Source organism: Salminus brasiliensis, chromosome 4, assembly GCF_030463535.1.
Source record: "Salminus brasiliensis chromosome 4, fSalBra1.hap2, whole genome shotgun sequence".
Lineage (NCBI taxonomy): Eukaryota > Metazoa > Chordata > Actinopteri > Characiformes > Bryconidae > Salminus > Salminus brasiliensis.
The window spans coordinates 20,761,474-20,785,200 of record NC_132881.1 but is presented as its reverse complement, the minus strand read 5'-3'; the positions used below and the strand labels follow the sequence as shown (position 1 = coordinate 20,785,200).

At 40.0% G+C, this 23,727-nt stretch overlaps 2 protein-coding genes across 3 annotated transcripts; one reads left to right on the top strand and one right to left on the bottom strand.

The window, feature by feature from the left end:
• rab23 (RAB23, member RAS oncogene family) lies at positions 1 to 17,509 on the top strand. Of its 2 annotated transcripts, XM_072677590.1 has the most exons (7): positions 6 to 514; positions 4,633 to 4,864; positions 7,285 to 7,370; positions 7,905 to 8,061; positions 8,184 to 8,266; positions 8,587 to 8,679; positions 14,418 to 17,509. In XM_072677590.1, the coding sequence occupies exons 2-7, from the start codon at positions 4,710 to 4,712 to the stop codon at positions 14,555 to 14,557; spliced, it is 714 nt and encodes a 237-aa protein (XP_072533691.1). In that variant the 5' UTR covers positions 6 to 514; positions 4,633 to 4,709; the 3' UTR covers positions 14,558 to 17,509. The 2 variants fall into 2 exon arrangements, with proteins under 2 accessions (XP_072533692.1, XP_072533691.1); XM_072677591.1 differs by lacking the exon at positions 8,587 to 8,679 and having other exon boundaries at positions 1 to 514.
• Positions 17,510 to 21,273: 3,764 nt separating this feature from the next.
• bag2 (BCL2 associated athanogene 2) lies at positions 21,274 to 23,656 on the bottom strand. Its single transcript, XM_072676824.1, has 3 exons — positions 23,280 to 23,656; positions 22,138 to 22,247; positions 21,274 to 22,029 (listed from the first exon to the last, which is right to left on the bottom strand). The coding sequence occupies exons 1-3, from the start codon at positions 23,402 to 23,404 to the stop codon at positions 21,635 to 21,637; spliced, it is 630 nt and encodes a 209-aa protein (XP_072532925.1). The 5' UTR covers positions 23,405 to 23,656; the 3' UTR covers positions 21,274 to 21,634.
• Positions 23,657 to 23,727: the final 71 nt, after the last annotated feature.

Below are 23,727 nucleotides of genomic sequence, written 5' to 3'. Positions count from 1 at the left end.
TATTTTTTAAAAGGTCGTCGTGTTTCTTACTTCATGGCACAGTAAATTGTACAGAACCATCACATAACCGAGAATACCCTAGATCGCAATAATAATAACTTTACAATTTACACTTCAGTAATTATAAACCTTTTTTAAAACGTGTGAACGTAAAATGGTGGTGTAAACAATCCCCACTCTCTTTGAGAAATGAGTAACCGTTAGCTGAAGTTAGCTGGAGCAGAGCGAGCAGACGGAGCTGCCTTGGATACCGACGCCCCCCCCCCCTTTCCTCAGCCTCGCAGCGCTCTCTGTGGTCAGTTAGCCAGCTAATGCAACAAGCTGGCCGCAGTCTGCCACATCTACAGCGTGAAGGATTTAACTTCGGGTTTAGCTACATATCATAGCTTGCAGGCCGTAATTTAGTCGTTCAACACAAGCTACGTTTCTTCAAAGACTCTTGAATGCGGTTCTACTAAACTCAAGAATGTAGCTAGCTGGAGCTAGAGAGGCAGCGTAGTAACGGCGGGCTCAGGTAAGTCGATAGCTACGATGCTGCATTCCTTTTTATTATTTCATTTCATGTAGCTACAGCAACCGTTCCTGAGGACTTCATTTTAACGCTGAATTCTGAAAACATTTTTCCTTTTATACAGACCGATGTTCTGTACATAGCTAGCTAGGTTCGTGTTTGATCGGGTCTGTAGCTAGCTAGCTAACTAGCAAGCTAACACACTCTAGTCCACTGTCTCCCTCTCTCTCCGTCTGTCTCTCTAACCGCTGTAAACACTGGCCTCTGCAGCTAACGGTATATCTAGACCTCTAAATCAGGAGCGTTTTTTTTAACAATCCAGCCAGTGTCTGTAGAAAATTTACCACACATTCTCGTGTTCAGTGTTTATTTGTGCGAGTGCCGTTACTAAAACGCGCTGCACCCCAAACGCCTTGGTTTATATCGATAGTTTAACTTTAGGTCAGTTGTCATGTCCGAGATAAGTCCTCTCTGTTTAAATAGATCAGATTTCCCCATCCCCCAATATCACAGGTCATGCAGACTTCCTTGGTTACATGTTGCTTAGTGGCATGTCAGGAGTATATAGTGCCTTTTAGACACACCTCATCAGCACCTGTTCAAACATAAAGGACCGCCGTGATTTTCATTTTCTTGGAGTCACAGAGGCACAAGGCTGACAGACTGACAGACGTGTCACAAGTTGGCGTTTTCCATTCTTAGAATAAACTTTCTGAAAAGGCTTGAAGACCAACTACAGATAAAGTGACATGCCAAAGTTGTGTTTTAGAGAGGTCTTTAAGGTCTTTGTGTCTCTCAGATTTCCCCTCTGTTGTCTATTGTCATCCAGTATGTGTGTATGTATGTATGTGTATATATATATTATATTACTTCTTATTTGTATGATGATTTTTTTTTCTGGTTAACTCATCCAGCAGTCTAATGTAATTACACTGTCCAACTTTAGATTGTTCCGTCTGATTGTGTGATTAGGGCTTGCATACAGCTTTTAGAAACTTTACAGTTTCTGTGAAGCAACTGATTTTTTTTTTTTTTTTTTTTTTTTTTTTTTTTTAGGGATTTTTAAGCATTTCACACAAAATCGCTTTGATGCACTTTGATGCCACATTTTAATGATTGAATGTTAATAAAACAAATTGGTGGAATTTCTCTATAAACAAGTTCATGTTTAGTCCTTTAAGCATTTAATTGGAAAGGTGCTGCAGTATCCTCTATCTGTCTTTCACAGTGACCTCGTTTATCCAAACCTGGTTTGAGCAGAGCTTTTCAGTAAAGTAGCATTCACTAGGCATTAGGGGGTGTAAAACTTTACAAAAGTCACGGTTCGGTTCTCACTGCAGTTTGCACCTCACAATTGAAGTTGGTCATAAGAGTGACTCAGGTTTCTTTTAATTTAAACATACAGTTGTGCAAGTTTGGTTTGCAGTTTGTTCTGTATAAGTGTTACTTAAGCAGAAAGGGTAAACTTGCAGTATGTTTTCAAATATACACACAAATTTAGACACACTGTCCTTGTCCAGTCCACCATGATTAAATAAGTTGAAATAATAGTTAAAAATCAAAATGTTGATGAAACACTTGTTCATTTTTAGTTGTTTAAGTCCAAACATGAAAATAGTGAGAGGTAAAGAATAAAGAGAGATAAAAACAATCAAATGAATGTTCGGTTTACTAACAAAAGCCATAATTATTAGTGACTTTACTTCATACTGAGTTTCATATGAACTTGGACGTGGTGGAATAGTGTTTCATGTGTTCATCCAACTCTGTATTTGTGGTATAACTGGTCTGGTTGGGCTCCCTTCTTGGTACTTTGTAATGACGTAATCAGTACATCATAGAAAAACTCTTTGGAGGGAATGGGGAAAAAGAAGGAAGATGCACCAAAAGCATTTTCTGACATTTTTTTTTCGCTTCAGAAATATGTCAAAATTGAACCATATGTTGCTACTGTTTAAAGTGACATTTATGAAGTGTCAAACTGACTGATCAACAGAATTGTCAATGTGATTTGTCTAGCACTGTTTGCCCTAGGGAAGTGGTCCTCTGGTTATCGCTGTTGCGTCAGGTAGACTGCTGTATTTAGTTACCTTTCTAAGAGACGAGAGTCAAGAGGCCTCTGTAATGTAACATAATATGCAAGCAGTGTGGTCTCTCTAGTATCGTCATGTCTCTCTTGGTTTACATAGTTTCTTGTTCTTGGCCTGGACGGTGTCAGTTGTGACAGTCGTTTGTTACTAATTTGTCCACCGCTTCGTAAGACCTATTCTAAGTTTATACATTTTCTAATTTTTGTGGAAGAAGAATTCAAATGTTTCTATAGCAGGTATATCAAACTATGGCCCCTGGGGTGTCCAGCACAGTTTTTTCTTCTCCTGCTTTCAATGCACCAACTAAACCTGGCAGTTAACTTTCGAGTGGAGGCGTGTGCTTTAAACAGGAAAATCCAAAAACCAAACTGTGCTGGACTCTGGCCCTTCAGCACTGAAGATTGGCACCTCTTAGAGTAATCCTCTTGATTAATTGGCTTAGAGTAATTCTCAATAGTTACACCTAAATCATTGCAAAACTGAGGAGTTTGTCATGAAGTTAACATTTATGAACTGTTTGTGAGTTTTTTTTATTTAATGTACAGTTTTAATTAGAAGTTAAACACTCATTTATATAAAATTAGGGAAATATTGGACATTTAGTGATTTCTTTGGATTGTATTTTTTTTCTGGAGAAGAATGAATGTGCAACATGCACATTACATTTTTTGTAATCAACACAAGGTCATAAATATACATAATCAAATAAAACAAATTTGTTTGTATAGCGCTTACAACTGATGTTGCAAAACCACCTTACAGAAATTCAGTAGTGAAACTAAACATCAACAAAAAAACATCATATATAAGTCTAATTGTTATACTCTGATGTACTGATATATAGTAGCGATGGTAAGAATAATGAAATTAATGGTGGTAATAACAACAATAGCAGGTAGAATCCATGTAAACTTCAGTGTAGTCAGCAGGAGAGCCTGGCGGTCAAACTGTCAGCCTCAGCTGAGAGGAAATTGGTTTGAATGGTCAAGATCTGGAATCTGGAGTCACTGTTTAAAGTCAAGTTTTACATAACCATGGACTTAGTGGCTGCTGCCCAAGAAAGAAACCCATGCTTCAGAGACTACTGTCTCAGTCTCAACAAAAATTTGCAGTTGATCACATGTACATACAAAAAACTCTGGATGGCGTTAAATGTCCAAATGTTTGTAGGAGTTAAGGTAAGGTATTCAACCTTAAAAACACCTACCACCGGGTAAGCATGGTGGTGGTAGCCTTTGGCTTTAGAGTTTAATTCTTCAGCATAACCTCAAGCCATCAGCTAGACTAAACTTTGACATTTTGGGTGCTCCAACAGGACAGTGACGAGAGAGCTTTTGGGATGGCCTTTCCAAAGTCATTAACCTTAACATTTGACTTCAAATATATGTACTTTGTGTAAATGTACCAGGAAAAAAAGATGTATGTATGTCAGCCATATGTTGTTGATTTGAGAAAAAAAACAACAACTAAGAAATCCTCATTCAAAGCCCAATAATACCATGATGGCCATATTTAAACATTTGACTGTGACTGCATTTAAATTCTGTCTATGTGAGAACAGTTTGTTAACTGTGCTAATGCATATCTTGGCCAAGACCCGCTTATGAAAGAGGTTTTTAGTGTGTGATTTTCTTTATTAGGTTTATTAAAGGTAACATGTATGTCTTTTCCCTAGGCCCATCTTGAGGCTTCACAACTGTCTGTAATAGGGTAAACTCATAACCCTGCCATGTGTAACCATACCCCTGCGGGCAGTCAGCTTGGTCCTTCAGTGGAAAAAAAGACTGGTTGTGCAGGGAATGGTTAACCCTTAATATTCAAGGTCTTGATTGATGTTTATTTTGTCCTCCATTTGATTCCAGTGACTCTTTCACTCATTTTTAAATCCTGTTATTAGTGTTCAGCGCTCTTGGGCTGCAGAACATACCTGTCACCTAGGTAGTCTAAAGTAAAAATTAGGAATGCCATGGCAGGCTGTTTTTAAAGATATTATTATTTTTTGTCTGTCTTTTTTCTTGGTGATGAACACAGGGCACCTCACGTAACCCGACGATAAGCCAAGTTAAAAAGGACACAATCCAGCAGGTTTGCCTGTCAAGGTTGCAGCCATGTTGGAAGAGGATATGGAGGTGGCCATTAAGGTGGTGGTTGTGGGCAATGGCGCTGTGGGAAAGTCGAGTATGATCCAGAGATATTGCAAAGGCATATTCACCAAGGACTACAAAAAGACCATTGGTGTTGATTTCCTGGAACGACAAATAGTGTAAGTATGTTTTTGTGCTCAGTCTCCTCTGCTGTTTGTCTGGATCAGCTCTGGGTACACATAGTTTTATGAAAAAGTTTGAACAACCATTGTCTGTGTACACATTTGTATTGATTTTTCTAAGTAATAATCAGTTTAATCATTTACAACCTTGGTTTTCAACTTTAAAGAGGGCCGTTCAGTCTTCTTGTGATGGCTTGACAACTAGGTCAGTGACACATTTGACTACCAATACTCCCCCAGTAAATCTGAAACCAATAATAATTCCGTCCCGCACAGCAATCAGATTTCAGTTTAAGTGAAAATAAATGTCTAAAATTTTATCAGGATACAGTCTAGATACAGTACCATGAAGAAATGATTGTGTGCCATCCAACACTTTTGGGATGAGTTAAGGAGAGGTGAGGTGGTGATCATCCAACATCCTGACCTCTTGAGTCTAAGAGGTCACTGAGTCCAATACTCCAAAATCTAGTAGAAAGCCTTCACTGGACAGTAGAAACAGTTGCTCCAGCAGAAGCAGGATAAATTCTTTCTTTAATAGCCCTGATTTAGAAAGAAACAATGAATGAGCAGCTGTTCCAATACTTTTGTCCATATAGTGTATGTTAAGCAATTGGGCTTTAAAATGTACAGATATAATGTATGTTTGTTCTAGATAATTTGTACTTATTTTACTTTGACCTGGAGTGCCCAAGCTTTTGCAAATGACTGTAAACTGTATCATGATACTGGGGTAAGCACAGTAAATGCAGAAATGCTTTCAGTAATTGCATGTGGAGAGAGCTTTGTATTGACCATAGCACCTCCCCTTGACCACCACAACCTCACAACTTCACATTATGTCTTATCTACCAGTTGTTTCAGTTTTTGGGAAGGTTAAGTGAGTCAACCTTAAACCAAATTTAAGGAGATCTTCTGAGATGATAACAGTAAATGTGGAACTTGAAACTTTCACAAATACTCCAGGGGGCAAGTTTCCCAAACGCAGTGTAGTTTTAAAAGTGTGTGTTATTAATACTAGCTCTTTCATTTAGGATAAAAAGCTGTGACTCTTGCAAGCAATTAACACATATGTCAGTGAGGGCTGACGTTCATCATAGTTTCTGTTTGAAATGAGGAACTAGACATGTCCACAAACAAAAAGCAAGTATCTGATTCTGAAAAAACAAAATTGCATTAATCTGTATGACTGGGATTTTCTTGTAACTCTCTGTATTGTTTTGGTGTCTTGTTTGTATTCTTGCACTATTTAGGCTCTTTATTCCACTCCTTTTGTAAGGACACATTGAACTGTGCCATGACAGTCAGTCATACAGGAAAACAAGTCATTTAAATTCCAGCCATCATCCATGGCTCTCAAGACTATTCCCCTCAGAACCATGTGGTGTAGAAAACTGTCAGTTATGGAAAAGCAGGTGACCATCCAAATAACATGCATTTATCACAATGCATTTAATCACAGAATAAGTACATCAGTAGCGACAGATTTCTACTATTCAGATTTTTACTGCTGCACTTTCTATTTACACCAGTCTAATTAACACTGTTTGTAATGAAACCTGCAGTTAATCAGTGGTCTTTAAGCACTAACAATATCCTTGATATGCTTAGGAAAGTAGGTTGTGTATCACAATAACAAAATTTATCATGAGGCAATTCATATCGTCATATTGCCATAATCTTTGATATTGCCCATCTCTAATCACAACCATACTACAGACATCTTGTAAAAAAACTGGTCAAAACTGAATTGCCAAGTTTAAACAGCCTTTTTATGAATCATGTCTGTTTTGTCATATTTTACTTTTATGTATTTATGTTGGCAAGCTTGTCTGGTCTAAAAAAGACCATATAATTCTGTTGAATTAGCACACACACAGGTTGCGTGTGTGAACTATTATAATCATATTATTATTATTATTACATTTTCAATTTAATAATATTCAATTATTCAATATTTTGCTTTTTAAAATTCTTCATTCATAATTGAAATTTGTTCGCATGTGTTCTGAAATTGAGTTGTTTGGCCACAATGACCAGAGGTCTGTCCGAGTAAAAGTGAGACATTCAGCCTTAAAGGACACTGTGCCAGCTGTTGAGTATGGTGGTTGTAGCACCTGGGGCTGCTTTGCTGCTGATGGAACATTTTTAACATGCTATATGTTTATGTATGTGTCTTTTGTATTCTGAGCCTGGGTATGTTGTACACTTATTCTTCCAAGCAGAAAAAGAACAGTTCAAAGAAATAATTGAAAGCCCAGTATTGCCATTACATTCATGTCCACAGTGTATGCAAACTTCTGACCACACTGAAAGTGAGGGGTCTGTATACCTTTTAACTGCAACATACAGCTGCAGTCATGTCATCATTTAGAGTATTCATAATTTATACTTCTACAACTTTATATGCATTTCAGAGTAAATGATGAGGATGTGAGGTTGATGCTTTGGGACACAGCGGGTCAGGAGGAGTTTGATGCCATTACTAAGGCCTACTACCGAGGTGAGTAAAAAAAAAAAAAAAGATTGGGGCTTTACATATAACATGGAAGTTTAAGAACTCTGTGACCATGGGCTGAAAAGTTGAGAATTCAGCTAGTGTGACTAGTGTGATATCCCCCAAAGTGGGTATTTAACAAAGCAGGTTTATTCATTTTCCAGATAACTGTTAAACACCAGCTGAGGATTGTCTAATAAGAATTTTATTCAGCGTTGTTTCTTTTTGTCAGGCTTGACTTGAGCTTAAGCTATTTTGTTAAACTGCAAACTTTGTGCGTTATTAAAATGCTCCCCAGATCTCCCACTCACACACCAATACAAACGATTTACTGGCAATTAACAGAAAGCGAAAGTGCTGAAAACCCCTTCTATGTACTGATATTAAAACACCATTATTCTTTTGCTTTCATTTTTTAAACCTTGATGTTTTGCCTACAGTTTGGGGATAGTCTTTATCAGTGATGTGGTTTAGTGTGTCTTTTGATAAGGGTAATGTAGCCTATATTGAGGCATTATAACATTTGTGTGGTATCTGCAGGTGCCCAGGCCTGTGTGTTGGTCTTCTCAACCACTGACAGAGAGTCTTTTGAGGCCATCAGTAGCTGGAGAGAGAAAGTAGAGATGGAGGTTGGAGACATTCCTACTGTTCTGGTGCAGAACAAAATCGACCTCCTGGACGATACAGTGATTAAAAAGTAAGGTGGCCATCAACGTAGAATGATGGTATAATGTGATGCAGCCAGCTCTTGGCATTTTTTTTGCTTGTCTTTATGCAACTTCATCTGACTGTGTTTAACACTCTTTTTGGACACTGCAGTGAGGAAGCGGAGGGTCTTGCCAAGAAGCTGAAATTAAGGTTTTATCGGGCCTCTGTGAAGGAAGATCTCAATGTCAACGAAGGTGTGTAGTTTTGTGATGAACACCCAACAACATGCACCAAAAAGGTGGAGTACTTCCCATGTGGTTTTATTTTTCACCTTGATGGTAAATTGGAGGTAAAATCAGTGCGAAACACAACAATGCAGAGTTTCACATGTTCCCTACCGACTTTAGATTTTGAATAATCTCTTTAATATGCAGTGGTATGATCCTTCGAGACCTACAAGCTAAACGAGCACCAGCTGAACTATCCTTTTAGTTCAAGTTACAACGACAATGAAATTACAATGACATGTGTTCAGTTGTAACTAGATGCAAGTAATTGTACTGTTGTCTTTTAGTTTTTAAATACCTAGCGGAAAAGTATCTTCAGCGACTCAAGCAGCAGACTGCTGATGATCCAGAGGTTGTTCACACATCAAGCAATAAAATAGGTAAGCCCACACTTTAAAATAAGATAGCAAATTATGCTGTGAAGAAGTTAACCCCAATTGAACGTAATTTCTAACGTATGATGACTTTGGTAACTTGTTTTTCCCTCAATTTACCTCATAATAGTCAACCTAAAATCAAAATAAACGTTTTTTACTTCCATTTCTGTCTTATGTTGTATTAAGCACAATCCATTTTGTCATTCAAAAGACAAAATTCATGTTTCTCATGTGTAGGTTACAGCATGTTTTGCCCCAATGTAACCTATCATCAGCTAAAAACACTTGTCATTATCTCTACTCCCACTTGTACATACAGGCTCGAATACATATGGCCCAATTCCCAGTACAGAATCCTCCTGTGTCTCTGATACTCTCAGGATTTTTATTTACTGCGGGTGCCAGAGATGCGGTGAATGACTGGTTGAATGGAATGGGACAGCATTTTGACTAGTGTAATTATCAAATGTTTCATTTCTTCTCTTTTAAAATGTTAACAAAAAGTAAAGCACTAACCTTAGTTGGGTAACTCACCCGAAGAATATTTATAGTGATAGATAAGTGAAAACAGTGGCGGGCACTGTTAACATGAAGCAGAAGTTAGCATCTTTGTCCGTTTCACCTTAAATGGTGCAGCAGGTACAGTCTAGCGACTGTGCAGTATCAGAATCAGAATCTCTTTATTTCACCAAGTATGTTACCCATACAAGGAATTTGTCTTGGTGAGAGCAACACGTATGACAAGTAACAAAGAAACACAGAACACAGTCTTAAACTAAAGGAAAATGACACTAAACAATAAATAGGGTAGGGGATAAATTAAAAAAGGTAGAAAGTACTAAAGGTAATAAAGGTAATAAAGAGCTGAAAAATATATTTACAGAAAAGAAAAGAACATCTGTACAGGTGTGCAAATAGTCATAGTGCAAAATAGGCAGAGTGCAAATAACTGTTCAGTCCGGTTTGGTACAGTTCAGTTGTAAGTTTAGAGGTTTACAGTGGGAGGTGACCACTGTGATTGAGGAGCGCTACAGCTCTGGGAAAGAAGCTGTTAGCATGACGTGTTGTGCTGGTTTTGATGGACCGCAGTCTTCTACCCGAGGGGAGTGTCTGGAAGAGGAGGTGTCCAGGATGTGAGGGGTCAGATGTAATCTTGCCAGCCCGCTTCCTCATCCTGCTGGAGTAGATCTGCTGAAGTGATGGCAGGTTACATCCTATGATCCTCTCTGCTGTCCTGATGATGCGCTGGAGATTGGTTCTTTCTTGTGAGGTGGAGGAACCAAACCAGATAGTTATGGAGGCTGTGATAATGGACTCGATGATCGCTGTGTAGAACTGGATCATCAGGGTCTGTGGCAGGTTGAATTTCTTGAGCTGTCTCAAGAAGTACATTCTTTGTTGAGCTTTCTTGATGATGGAGATGGTGTTTTTCTCCCATTTCAAGTCTCTGGAAATGGTGGTGCCCAGGAACTTGAGTGACTCCACCATTGATACTGCAGTGTTGTTGATGTGGAGGGGGGGAAGGGTGGGTGGATTGCGTCGGAAGTCCACCACCATCTCTACAGTCTTTTCTGTGTTTAGCAGCAGGTGGTTGTTGCTGCACCAGGACACCAGCTGCTCAATTTCCTTTCTGTAAGCAGACTCATCACCGTTGGCTATGAGGCCCACCAGAGTGGAGTCATCTGCAAATTTCAGGATCTTTACAGCTGGATCTTTGGAGACACAGTCATTAGTGTAGAGGCTGAAGAGAAGGCTGAAGAGAAGGGGTGAAAGAACACAACCCTGAGGGACAACCCTGAGAAAGTGTTTCTTATAAGAATAAGAAACACTGTTCACACATTTAAGGTGGAACACAAAAATCCTTCCAATTTCAGGACACTCTGTACTCTCAAGAATATACACTCTTTTTGCCCACCAGAGTGGAGTCATCTGCAAATTTCAGGATCTTTACAGCTGGATCTTTGGAGACACAGTCATTAGTGTAGAGGCTGAAGAGAAGGCTGAAGAGAAGGGGTGAAAGAACACAACCCTGAGGGACAACCCTGAGAAAGTGTTTCTTATAAGAATAAGAAACACTGTTCACACATTTAAGGTGGAACACAAAAATCCTTCCAATTTCAGGACACTCTGTACTCTCAAGAATATACACTCTTTTGCACACATGATCTAGCTGTTAAATAAGAATAACACATTGACTCTAATGAATATTTGCATAATTGCAAACTCCTTTGACAGAAAGCCTACCTCACAAGGCTCTTCATTGTTCAGCGAAAAAGTTAAATACTGTTCCAAGAAAAAGTAGATTTTTAGAAAAAAGTGAATTACCTGGATTGCTACGTTGATTACCAATAAAATGACATGCAAACTAAATGTGCACATTGAGATATTCTGGTATTCTGAGTTGCAGACAAAGTAGACATAAACAGTCTTTTTGCATTGAACTTTGTTGAATAGGCATAGAAATACTTGTGTTGGTCAGCCTCGCCTAGCTTTTACAGTTTTTCTTGATTACTTAAACGCATTTCTTGAAATTATGCATCAATTTCTCAAAACTTTGAAAACAAATCCATACCTTCTCTGCAATTCCCAAAACTTCTTGTTTTCATGAAGCTCTCCACTCAAAAACGGCCTGAGTAGTTGAGCGGAATGAAGCACTGTCACTATGACCAGAGGATTGCTAGTTTGAACACTAGTGCTGGCCATCAGCACAGTTGGCCTTGCTCTCTCCAGGGGTGAGTACATTACTCCAGTGCAGTGCTGGCCAAAGCAATAGAGCTGGGTACATGATGCTTTTCTCTGAGAAAGCAGAGAAAATGCAGAAATGCAGATTCTCAGAGAATGCACTGTGTGATGTTGCATCAGCGGCAGTTAAGAAAAAGAGACACTGGCTGGCTGCACATGTGAAGGAGGAGGTGTGCGTCGGTCTTCACCCTCCCAGTGTCAGGAACGTTGCATGTGATAGGGGGAGAATACAGTGGGGCAAAAAAGTATTTCGTGAGCCACTGATTGCAAGTTCTCTTACTTAGAAAGATGAGAGAGGTCTGTAATTTTCATCATAGGTACACTTTAACTATGAGAGACAAAATGAGAAACAACTAAAGTTCAACTTAATATTTATAATACATCCATAAGCAAACATAACCTTTGTTGCCAATGACAGAGGTCAAATGTTTCCTGTAAGTCTTTACCAGGTTTGCACACACTGTAGCTGGTATTTTGGCCCATTCCTCCATGCAGGTCTCCTCTAGAGCACTGATGTTTTGGGGCTGTCGCTGGGCAACACAGACTTTCAACTCCCTCCACAAAAGTCCTGTGGGGTTGAGGTCTGAAGACAGGCTAGACCACTCTAGGACCTTGAAATTCTTTTTACAGAGCCACACCTTCATTGCCCAATCTATGTGTTTGGGATCATTGTCATGCTGGAAGACCCAGCCACGTTCCATCTTCAATGCTCTCACTGATGGAAGGAGGTTTTGGCTTAAAATCTCACGATACATGGCCTCGTTCATTCTTCCCTTAACACGGATCAGTCGTCCTGTCCCCTTTGCAGAAAAACAGCCCCAAGGATGATATTGATATTGATACACATGATATTCTCCCAATCCTCTTCTGGATCACCCATATGCTCTCTTGGCAAACTTCAGACGGGCCTGGACATGTACTGGTTTGCAGGGGGGGACACCTGGCACTGCAGGATGATGGTAGCCTTTGTTACTTTGGTCCCAGCTCTCTGCAGATCATTCATGTAGTTCTGGGATTTTTGTTCACCGTTCTTATGATCATTTTGACTCCGCGGGATGAGATCTTGCGAGGGGCCCCAGATTGAGGGAGATTATCAGTCGTCCTGTATGTCTTCAATTTTCTTACAATTGCTCCCACAGTTGATTTATTCACACCACCCTGCTTGCCTATTGTAGATTCACTCTTCCCAGCCTGGTGCAGGTCTACAATTTTCTTCCTGGTGTCCTTCGACAGCTCTTTGGTCTTAGCCATGGTTAGGTTTGGAGTTTGACTGTTTGAGGCTGTGGACAGGTGTCTTTTATACAGATAACAAGGTCAAACGAGTAGAGGACAGAAGAGCTTCTTAAAGAAGTTGTTACAGGTCTGTGAGAGCCAGAAATCTTGCTTGTTTGTGGGTGAGCAAATACTTATTTTCCACCATAATTTACAAATAAATTCTTTAAAGATTTTATAACATCATTTCCTGGATTTTTTTCTCATTTTGTCTCTCATAGTTGAAGTGTACTTATTATGAAAATTACAGACTTTTCATCTTTCTAAGTAGGAGAACTTGCACAATCAGTGGCTGAATAACTTTTTTGCCCCACTGTATGTAAAGGTTGAGTACCGTACTTCCGAACTAACAACGTGGCAAGGCTGCTGTGGTTGTGCTGGCTCCCTCTGACCAAGCTGAAACACATACTCTCATAGATCATAAAGGAAACCAAGAAGCATAGTGTTGTAGTGTCCAAAAATGGCATGGAAATGGAGTACCCCTCCTTGGCTGATGGCCGGACGCATGGTGACATTCTCTCCTCACTGGCCATTCACAGTAGCCCAATGGCCAATTATGTTCCTCCCCCTTCTCTTTCTTTTGGTCAAGTTAAATCTAGCATCAACAAAGATAATCTCATTGGGAAGATGCTGGCCTTCAACCTTCAAGATTCTCTGCAAAACACATGAAACATAGTAGAGTAAAAGACTACTTGCCAAGACTGCCATATATGTACTTTGTGCTACAGTATAAACTGCTGTACTGTTCTACAGTAATGGTACTTATATACATACAACATATATAAAAATTCATGTTCAAATATAGTCCAGCGTCCCTTTTGAAAGGGATGCAGTAGGCCTGCTTCATCTGGAACCTGCCTCCAACTGCCTCGTCCTACATAAATAGAAGTATATATTACTGTAACTGTAATTATAATCTTTTTTACAAAATGTGAGCATACAGAAACTGAGCGCCCATTTAATGCATATAGTGCAAAGAAGCTAACAGCTACAGTAAATGTATGTGTTGTGACAGCACAAAGTACACCACTGGAAAGTTACACTAGAGAGCAGTCACCTGCTACAGAAGTTTACCTACCCGTTTAACTCCCTGAGGGTTCTTGCTAGGCGATGGTGAAGCAATTAAAGTTCAGTTGCACTCGTTGCCTAGCCTCCCTCATAGTCTTTCCATTAACAAGGACATGGTCTACTAGTGGCACCTTGCTCTTCCCTTTTCCACCTCCTCTCCCTGCTGCTCTTCCTCTTCTTTTTCCTTATCCTTTCTTCAGGTCTCGCTGGACCCACTGTTCCAAAACTGGATGAACTTTTTTTTATCTATCTGTTGAAGGTTTTAAATGGTGTGATAAATTTTTACTCCTAGTGTTTCCACCTAGGTCATTTTGTGTTTAGTAGGCTCAGGCTGTGCTGACTTGAGTGAACAATATCGAATGCTGGTGCTTTTTAAATGACCTCATGGTGTAGGCGATGAGAAATTAATGGATTTGTGTGTAGAGTTTTGCAGTGACTGGTAATGGTGTTTAAGCAGTCAAGAAAAACTGTAAAGCATTGTCATGGTTGGGTTTTTTTTTTTTTCGTCACTTAACTGTGCTGTGAGAAGACTTCTGGCCTCTCCAATTAATTTATATAAGCGAACAATAGAAAAGTGCTGTAGGTGATGGCATACACAGTCAAAATGATATGAACCACTTTACACAACACACATTACCTTCTTAAAATGGCTTTTGCAGGTGTCTTCAACACTACCAGCGGCAACCACCCAAACCACAACTCCAGCGATCTCAACGGCCGTGAGGTCATCAACCTGCGGCCAAACAAGCAGAGGACTAAGAAGAATAAAATCCCTTTTGGTAGCTGCACACTCCTCTAGAATGTCTCCTCTTCTACTGCATGCCTCGACTGCCTTGTTGGGAGGGATGAGCTGCGGGTGTGGTTCAGGTGACATGGGACACCATCAACACTAATCAGAGTGGGAGAAAGGGAACCCTCTCCATTTTCAAACACGCTCAGACCATGAGTTGTGGTCCTGTTAGATCGTCCCTGATTGCTGTGGAGGAGTCTCATGTCATGTGTGATCATAGCAGCAGGCTGAATGTACTGTAACGGTCAAATTGTGGAAACATGCACACTCTGGTGGTTGCACATAGTAAAGCAACCCTGATGGAAGAAATAGGGTCTTGAGGCCGCATTTCTTGATTTGTGAAACTCTTCCATTGTAGTTACCCTTTGAGCTAATGAGTATTACCTTAGGTGCGGCCCTGCAAAGCCAAAATGTCAAAGCAGTTTTCTTGTTCGTCAAAGAGCAAGCATTATAGTAACGTAACGTGACTCTTGAATACAGTGCTCGGATTTTTCTGTTCAGAACTGCGGCTTTATTGATTACTATTTCAGTCCTTTTTCTCTCAAACACTTCATGTGGTATAGAGCAGGGTAACATTCACTAATGAGATTACTTAAAAACCATACACCATTTTTACTCTTACCATTTGTGCATTTGACTGTTCATCTTTTGTGCAATATGTTTGTATTGATGGAGCTATATCATTTGGTACCACATCCTTCCATAACAATTAGTTGTTCCTCTTAGAGTTAAAATATTGATTTCACTACTTTGTCTTTGTTTTAAAGGTATTTTTGTAAAGAGAAAATGCAGTTCATCGAATCGCTCAAAAACCTTAGCATTAACACAGTGCCAAAAATGTTTTTAAACTTTATGTACTTGTAAGAAATGTAAATAATGTTAGAAAAAAAATTACAGTTACAGTTTTCCACTTTTTAAAAGATCTGAAATAATATTACTAATGCAGCTCTACTAATAACACGTAACTGTTTGGGGTTCTATTGAAGTACTAAATGCAGTTCGACTTCGATTGGATTAAAATGCATTTCCACAAATGCATTTCCAGCTGAAAAAATTAAAGCTTATTTTGCAATGGGTCATGAGCAGCACTATAGAGCACACTCCCGCACCAGTGATTTACATTTGTTTGGATCACAATATTGACTATGAGAGAACACACAGGCTCCGACTCCATCCAGCAAAATAGAAGAAAAAAAAATCTGTAGCTTGAATGGATATTGATGGTAATTGTCATGTAAATGAGTATATTGTGTCAAACTGATGTTGGAATGGATTTTGTTACATAAAATCTGAAGTACAATCATGCCCGAAAATGGTCTAACACATTTAAATGACATTCATCAAATGGGCAACCGAATGGAAGTACTTAAATGTGCCAGTTAGCGAATAGTGTGACGTGTTGTATGTGGACACACTTGATGCATGGCTGTCCTGTAGGCCACTGGACTAAAGGCAGTTCATGTATGATTTGTCTTTTCAAGAAGACTTGCTACATTCAGCTTTATGAGTACACATATAAATGCATTGTACTTCTACTCTGTTGGACTTTGGAATAGGTAAAGTTTGGGAGAACCACACCTAGCTCATCTAGCTCATGTTTTTCCACCCCTTACAGTTTTGCAGTCACTCGTTAAAGGGGACTTCCATCAGTTTTTTTTTTTTTTTTTTTTTCTCTGTTGTAAACGTTTGCATGATTAAACTGTTAGGTGGTAAACAGTGTCATTCAGAGTGACCAACCCAGTCAGAATTGTTCACAGTGGTGGTGGTGATAAACAGACATCTTAAGAGTTAAAAATCTGTAAAAGCCACATCACAGAAAGCCGTTAGATGAAATGGTCAAAAATGCACTGCCTGATGTCTAAGACAAAGTTTTCCAACAGTTTTAAGATTTGGCCAAAAATGTATCACTCATAGAGGAAAGGTACAGGCAGGGTGTCGAAATACAAAATAGTTCCTGAAGAAAACATATTTGACCTATTCTGCTGTTCCACATTTGTGCAATTAACAGCATATAGGATGTATAAATATCCACATACAATGGACATACGACGAATAATTTTGGATCATAAATCGAATGTTATGTTTTAGACATTATAAACCTGGTTCCAATCACCATCAGTTTCTGTAACCGTTTACAGAAACCGTTTCACATCAGAACATGCTGAGTTTTAAATCTTGTCGATTGAGATATGCACTTTAGGAAAGAAAAACAAAAAATCACTGAAAAATTTTTGGAATTCCCTCTTTAACAAAAGAAGGGGTGAAATATATGGAATTCACTCATTACCCTCCTCGGTGGTCAGCATACATGGAAATCTACCTTCAAAACACAAAACACATGATTGGTGTGGCTTACCGTTCGTTTCAAAATATTTATTCATAACCTGCATGCCTTATATTTCTTTAATACATGAATGTGCATCCATGGTACTACTCTGCCGCAATGGCCAGCAACATGTTTACAATTGTGATCTGCTTTATATTACCTTGCTCTCTTTGTATTTTGTAATTCTGTGGATCTAATCATTGCAGGCTTTTGCTATGAGGAATCATGCCTACACTACAGTGGATTTAAGGCACTTTATTTGTCAAAAATAACTTGACCAGATCACAAGCAGAGAGCGTAGCCTTGAGCATATAATTCAAAATATGACTATCTGCTGACTGACTGATTAAAAAATTAAAAATGCTAATAGTGGTTTTACATTGTTCTATTTTAGTTGTCACACCGTTATTTTAGCTAATGTATACTTTTCAAGTGAATGTTCGTGAACATTCCTCCAGCCACAGTTGTCCGAATACACCAGTGGTCTACAGCAGTGTCTTTCCCTGATGGTTAACTTGTCATTTCTTTGCTAATGTGTTTTATCTGCTGTGTCTCACCTCACATTTGTTGCCTTGTTCAGTTCTGTCTTTGGTCTGTTCGATGGTAATCATTTTACAATAAAGGATCTATTTTAACTGCTTGTCTTGATTTTAAAGTGTTAATTTTGATTTCATATCAAACTTAGGGCACAAAGAGTCACTCCAAAACTTTTCTGATGAGAGTGAATTTTAAATAATTTCTTCTTAAAAACAGTAGTACTTAAAATGCCATAAAGTGTGGACCGTCACCAACAACCAATGCTTTAAAATGTAGAAACATGTTTAGAAACATTTTATATTTATTTATTTTATAATTATATATAAAGAATCTGTGAATTGTTTAGAATTGCACTGCACGGTGTACACCCCATGTGTACATGGGCATACTGTAATTGCAATTGTAATCATTTATAAATTAGGTTTAGTAGCAACTTTTATAGTTATAGCAACTGTTATAACTTTAACTAAACATTCCAAGTGCTTTCTGCAAATAATGACTACAGCAGTCTTAGAATTATTCGACCGTCAGAGAATCCTTCATAAGAACACATTTGCGAATCCAGTATGCTTGAGATCAACACATTAAATGTCTAGACTGGCTAGGCATTTGTTGACTGTGACATTTAATACAACGTTAGAAATATGGCTAAATCAAGAGGGCTGCTCCAAAACATTCAGAGAACACTGCCTTGCACAAGCATGGAAACAGATACAACAAGATAGCAAAGGGACTGATTGTTCCTAGAGATACATCTGGAAGAATAGTACAGGAACACTGGCTACACTACCTCGATGTGTCACCAGCTGAAAAGAACAGTGAAATGGAGACAAGTACCCAAAAGGAATGTGCCAAGATTCCTCAGGAACACTGCCAGAACCTGGTGTCTGTCTATGCAACAAGTTTGCAGCAGCAGCTCCTAAAAGCAAAAGGGTGCTCTACTTAGTACTAAAGACAATTGTTTTGAGGGCATTGAATAAATCTGAAACTGCAGTAGTCATTAAAAGTGGTATTTTGTGTTGATTTTGGAGTCACTGTGCACAGTGTCCATCCACTGAGAGGCTGTGAAACAAGATTTAAGCTCCTGTTCCAAAATCAACTTTTGCAGCTGACCACATTGACAACAGGATGAGGCAAATATTGAGTGGTATGGCCACAATAACCACAGGTATGTTAGAAGTACAGGTATGTTACTCGTGCCCAAAATTCAGAAAACCTCAGCAGGGGGAAGAACCTTTTCTTATAAAGCCCCCCAGCTCTGGAATAACCTTCCAGATAATGTTCGGGACTCAGACACAGTCCCGAACATGACAAACTCATCTGTTTAGTTTAGCTTTTGGTAATTAATGTTTTTTTAGATAAAGGCTGCAGGTCCAGGGGTTCGCGGACCCAAGGAATTGTAGTACACTGAGATGCTGGAGCTGTCGTCTCGCTGCTTACACACGATCACTCAGGTTTGTTGACGGTGGAGCAGATAGATGCTGGTGTTCTCAGGGTGCTCCCGTGTCCGTGTTACCTTCTGGCTCTCTCCTTTTAATTAGGCTGTTATAGTCAGACCTGCCGGAGTCGTCAGGCACAATCTGATACTGCCCGACATTCTCTGCTCTCCATAAAATTCCTCTCGGAACTAACTTTCTCTTTCTCTTTTTACCTTCTCCGAGTGGATGGCCACCCAGCCAGACCTGCTGGAAGATTACTCGCTAAGTCAAAGGTCTCTACGCCCCTCTACCTGCATCAAACCAGCTGCCACCTACCAGTCCGGCCAGCGGGCCCCCCCACCCGCCACCACCCATGGCGGACCAGCGGCTCTCCTGCCTGCCGCTGCTGCCTGTTTGGTGGCCGTGTTGAAACCTAGATGGACTCGTGGCTGTCTGCCACTATTAATATCACCACTATCAACTTTCTGTTGTATCTGCTAATTTTTATCATTAATGTTTAAATAGTTCTGACCAGAGGAGGATGGGTCCCCCTTGTGAGTCTTGGTTCCTCCCAAGGTTTCTTCCTCCAGCTCTGAGGGAGTTTTTCCTTGCCACTGTCGCCGTTGGCTTGCTCACAGGGGGTCTTTGATCCTTCATGTTATTTCTTCTTTCTTCTCTGTCTCTGTCCTTTATTAAGTACTAATTATGTAAAGCTGCTTTGTGACGACAACAGTTGTAAAAAGCGCTATACAAATCAATCTGACTTGACTTGAAGTAAAGGTGAGGTACTTAACCCCAAGATCACTGTACCAACTGTTAAACATGGCGGCGGTAGAAACAGGCTCTGGGGCTGGATGCTGCCAGTGAAAGAGAAACACTGCGCAAAGTGAATGGAATAATGCAGAAGTACCATCTTAGAATTCTTCAACTTCAGCAATCTTCACAGTTCTCAAACTAGATTATTCCAACAGGAAAAGCAACACATTTATTTGTACTCCATCAGTTCTATCCAACCACAATATTGCCATCTGATCAGGACCCAACTTGCTATGGGTCACACAACTAAATATTAAGGGTACTGTGTAACTGACTTTCATTTTTTTTCCAGCACCACATTCTTGTTTTCTTAAAAATCTGTTGTACACTCATTTATCTGTCCGCCCAATAAATGAAAAACTCTCAAAAGAAATCATTTACAGCCCAGTATTGGCAAGACATTCACATCCATGATGAATATATTTAAACTTTCAACCACAGCTGTAAATGTACCCACAAACAGTGTCACAGCATTTAACACTATTCATCACAGTGTAATGTAAACTCTGTCAGCTTTAATGTACAAAATGTAAACAGTATGACTTGCTTCACTCTGAGCTTGTCGTTTCTGGACACTGTTGGAGGTGGTTTTGTTATATACTGTGACGATGGGCAGTCTGACACCCAAACGAGGAATTCCGCTCAAGCAGGAGGACAGACACACTCTAATTAGAACATACAGGGCATGTGAGCATACAATACTGTGTGACTTTTTAAAACAGTGGTAAGGCAACAGTTAGTACTGTTAATACTTTGTACCGCAGGTCATCAAGGCCTCCTCCGTGAGAGCTACATTTACGCAGGTTTCAACTGCAACCTTAATCCAACACCCTATTCGGCCAATCAAGGACTTCTGAAGACTTCTGAATTATTTGGCAGTCTGCAGGAAGGTAACGTCCCAGGAGCAGATTTGGAGACAACTGATCTAATGGAATGTTTTAATAGGCTTGATATCCCTATTTTTTTGTCTTTACATATTTGGATGAAAACCAAACATTTTAAAAGTTAACCATTTGTGTTCAGCAGAGTAGATGCAGTGAACAGATGTAAAGAGAAATTAAGCAAAACATTTACAAAGCAAAAACGCTTTCAAACCTGCAAAGAACATTAAAGGTCCTGCATAGTAGGAATACAGCCTCGTGACAGTCTGTAATACACAGTAACAGGAGATGCTTTAAAACCGAACAGTCATCATTAGATCACACTGGACGCTTTAAACCTTACTTTGTTTTTTGTTTTTTTGTGGGTCACTTTATTGTATTACAGTATGTAGGACTTGAGATGCTAAAGGGCCCACGTCCTATATTTTCCCCTTGAGGTCCTGTGTGGGGCTGCATATTAAAAAGAACAATTTACAATTTTATGATTTACGATCAACTTTACAACTTAACATTTGGCAACCTGTCTTTATCCCTTAGAACTGTGTTAAAGATGCATGTAATTCCGAGCTGTTTGGATTGGCTGAAAAATCTATTGTGAATGGGTGAACCTGAACCGCTGTAAGCTAAATGTTACAGGTAAATGCTTTCGTTTAGTGCCAAGTTGATTGTAGCTGCTTACTGTCTACACAGGGCTGTACGGAGAGGTAGTGAATTTGGAAACTTTACTAATACGCAAACATCAATACCTTTTTGAGGATATGGGCCCTTTAATATCGAAGACAAGACACAAAATCCTGGTAGTCTAAAGTGAGATGACATTTTGCTGAAATTTAAAGATTATCAACTTAGCACAGGTTAGGTTTTCCATTGTGCATCAAATATATTTGAAGTGGCAGCTTTTGAGCAAGAAGGGCAAAGAAGTGTAATCAAGTTCTTATTAATCCAAGTCATAAAACAGACGCCAAAATGACTGTGCAGGACCTTTAAAGAGAAGCACAACATGTACAAATATGGTGATGCCTGGAGGCCTGTGGTCATCTCAGTAACTAGCAAAGTCACTTGCTACAGTAGATCCTTCAGATCCTGTTCTTCCATCCCCACATCATTATTATTTGCCATTGGTACTTTTTGATTCATCAAACTTCTGGTTATCCATGATTTTAATGGTTCTCTCCGCATTGCCCATGTTCCTTAACAGAGTCTCGAGGCGGCGCTTGATTTTCTTCTGGTCTTCCAACGCACAGCTGATCACAATGCTCTGAAACTTCTGGTCAACAGGCACGGGCGGCGTCTCGCTGACACAAGCAGCATGAAGAGCCTGCAGCTGCTTTCTTGCGCCCTCAATGTTGTCAAGCACATTAGCAGCTATATCATCAATGATGGCTGTGGCTTTCTTCAAGGCGTCTTCCTGCAGGGCGTTTCGGATTGTGTCTACAGAGACCTGGACCGTCAGTGTCCTATTCATGAGTCTGTTGGCAGTCAAAGTGAGCTCTTCTCTTTCACCTGGAGAGAGAGAGAAGGGGGGGGGGGGGGGTTGCGGGGACAGTGCATGTCATTTCAGGGATTATGTTTTTATACTCATCAAAGAGGAGACAAAGGGCAGAGCCTTACCGTCACATATGGTTCGCATTTCCTGGCTGTTCTGTATCGACTGAATCATTTCTAATAAGCACTCCCTCTCCTGCTCCATGGCTGTGGCTGCCTCTCGCAGAGCCTCCACCCTGCAGAGATTCATGATTCAGAGGATGTGAATCTCTCTCTCTGACGCTTAGACGGATCGCTTTTAATGACACATGACATTAAAATAACATCAAACCCATACACCACATTAAAGAAGAGCTAGGTCAGTCACTTAGGGTGACCTTGCTTGTTTATATAGACTCCACTTCACTAAAGCTGTACTTTCATGTGAGGGCAGACTGTTCATATCTACAGTAATTACATAGTTTTTATTCCTAAGTTTCAGGAGTGAGGAATTCCACCAGCAGTGGCTTAGACTTTAAAGGTTGATCATTGTGGTTAGCTGTGCTTCTGCAGCAGTGGTTTCCACTCAAGTGGAAGGATAAACATCAGTGTTCCTCATTTTAAATATGACAACTGCAAAGGATTTCCCCCCGTCACTTACAAAATTCACGTTCTTATTATTTTAATGATTAATCTGAACCATTTCAGGCTCGTATCCGAAATAGTAGTTTTTTTTCGGATATATTTGATTTAACCAACAGAGCAGGCTTATTCTGGACAAATCCGCATTTTAATACTGACTGTAACATTTATTTTGTAGTGGGTTGCAGAGTTCTCTGACCTGCTGATCTCCGTTTCGACCTTAGGCCTTTATAAAAGTGTACAGATCAGCTTCAGTATCGACAGATCAAGCTATAGGAGAACAGCATCAGACACCGGCACTCAATGTTCCTATCGGTGCAGCCCTAATTAAGTTAAGCTCCCGACAGAAATCAAGATCAGGTAGTGCGCTTTCGAGCTCGTACTCCTTCAGCTTTCTGCCAGTGCATCTTGCGTTGCAGCTCATATTTATAGCCTCACTCGAACAACTAGCTACACCTCAGCAGCTGCAGTTCTGCTGGAGTCAACAACTTCGGCTTCTCTTAGTACTGGTGCAACAGACCCAGTTATAAACTTCACCAAACATTAAAACACAGCCTACACACAAGACTTTCCTCAGGCTAGCACGCTGAAGTCTGAGCAGCACACTTCAACGTTTACACGTTAGAGGTACGAGTGAGCAGACCCACCTCATTTCTATGTCATCCAGATTTTCCAGAAGTCGCAGGGAGCGGTCCGCCATTGAAATGGTCCTGCTGAATTTTCCAGCTTTCGTGGCGTCGTTCATTTTAGCGCTGATCTTCGCTTGAGCCATGGCGATAGATTTCAGTGTGGAGACTCGCTTCAGGACGAGCAGCTTTAAGTCGGGGTCTTCGCTCCGGCACCTTCTAGCGGTTTCCTTGACGGACAGCGCCCCTCAGGGAACATCTCCAAACATGGGTTGGAACTTCCCTGGGGCAAATATTCCTTGCCCTCGGGGTAAAAACGGAAGGGTGTTGGGAAGAGGGTGGGCTTTTCAGTATTGTTTAACTTACCTCAGAGGAACTGACCAGATGTTGGCCTGTACGAGCTAGCTAACTAGCTCATCGAGCACACGCCCGATAACGCCTCAAACAAAAAACACCACACGGAGTTATT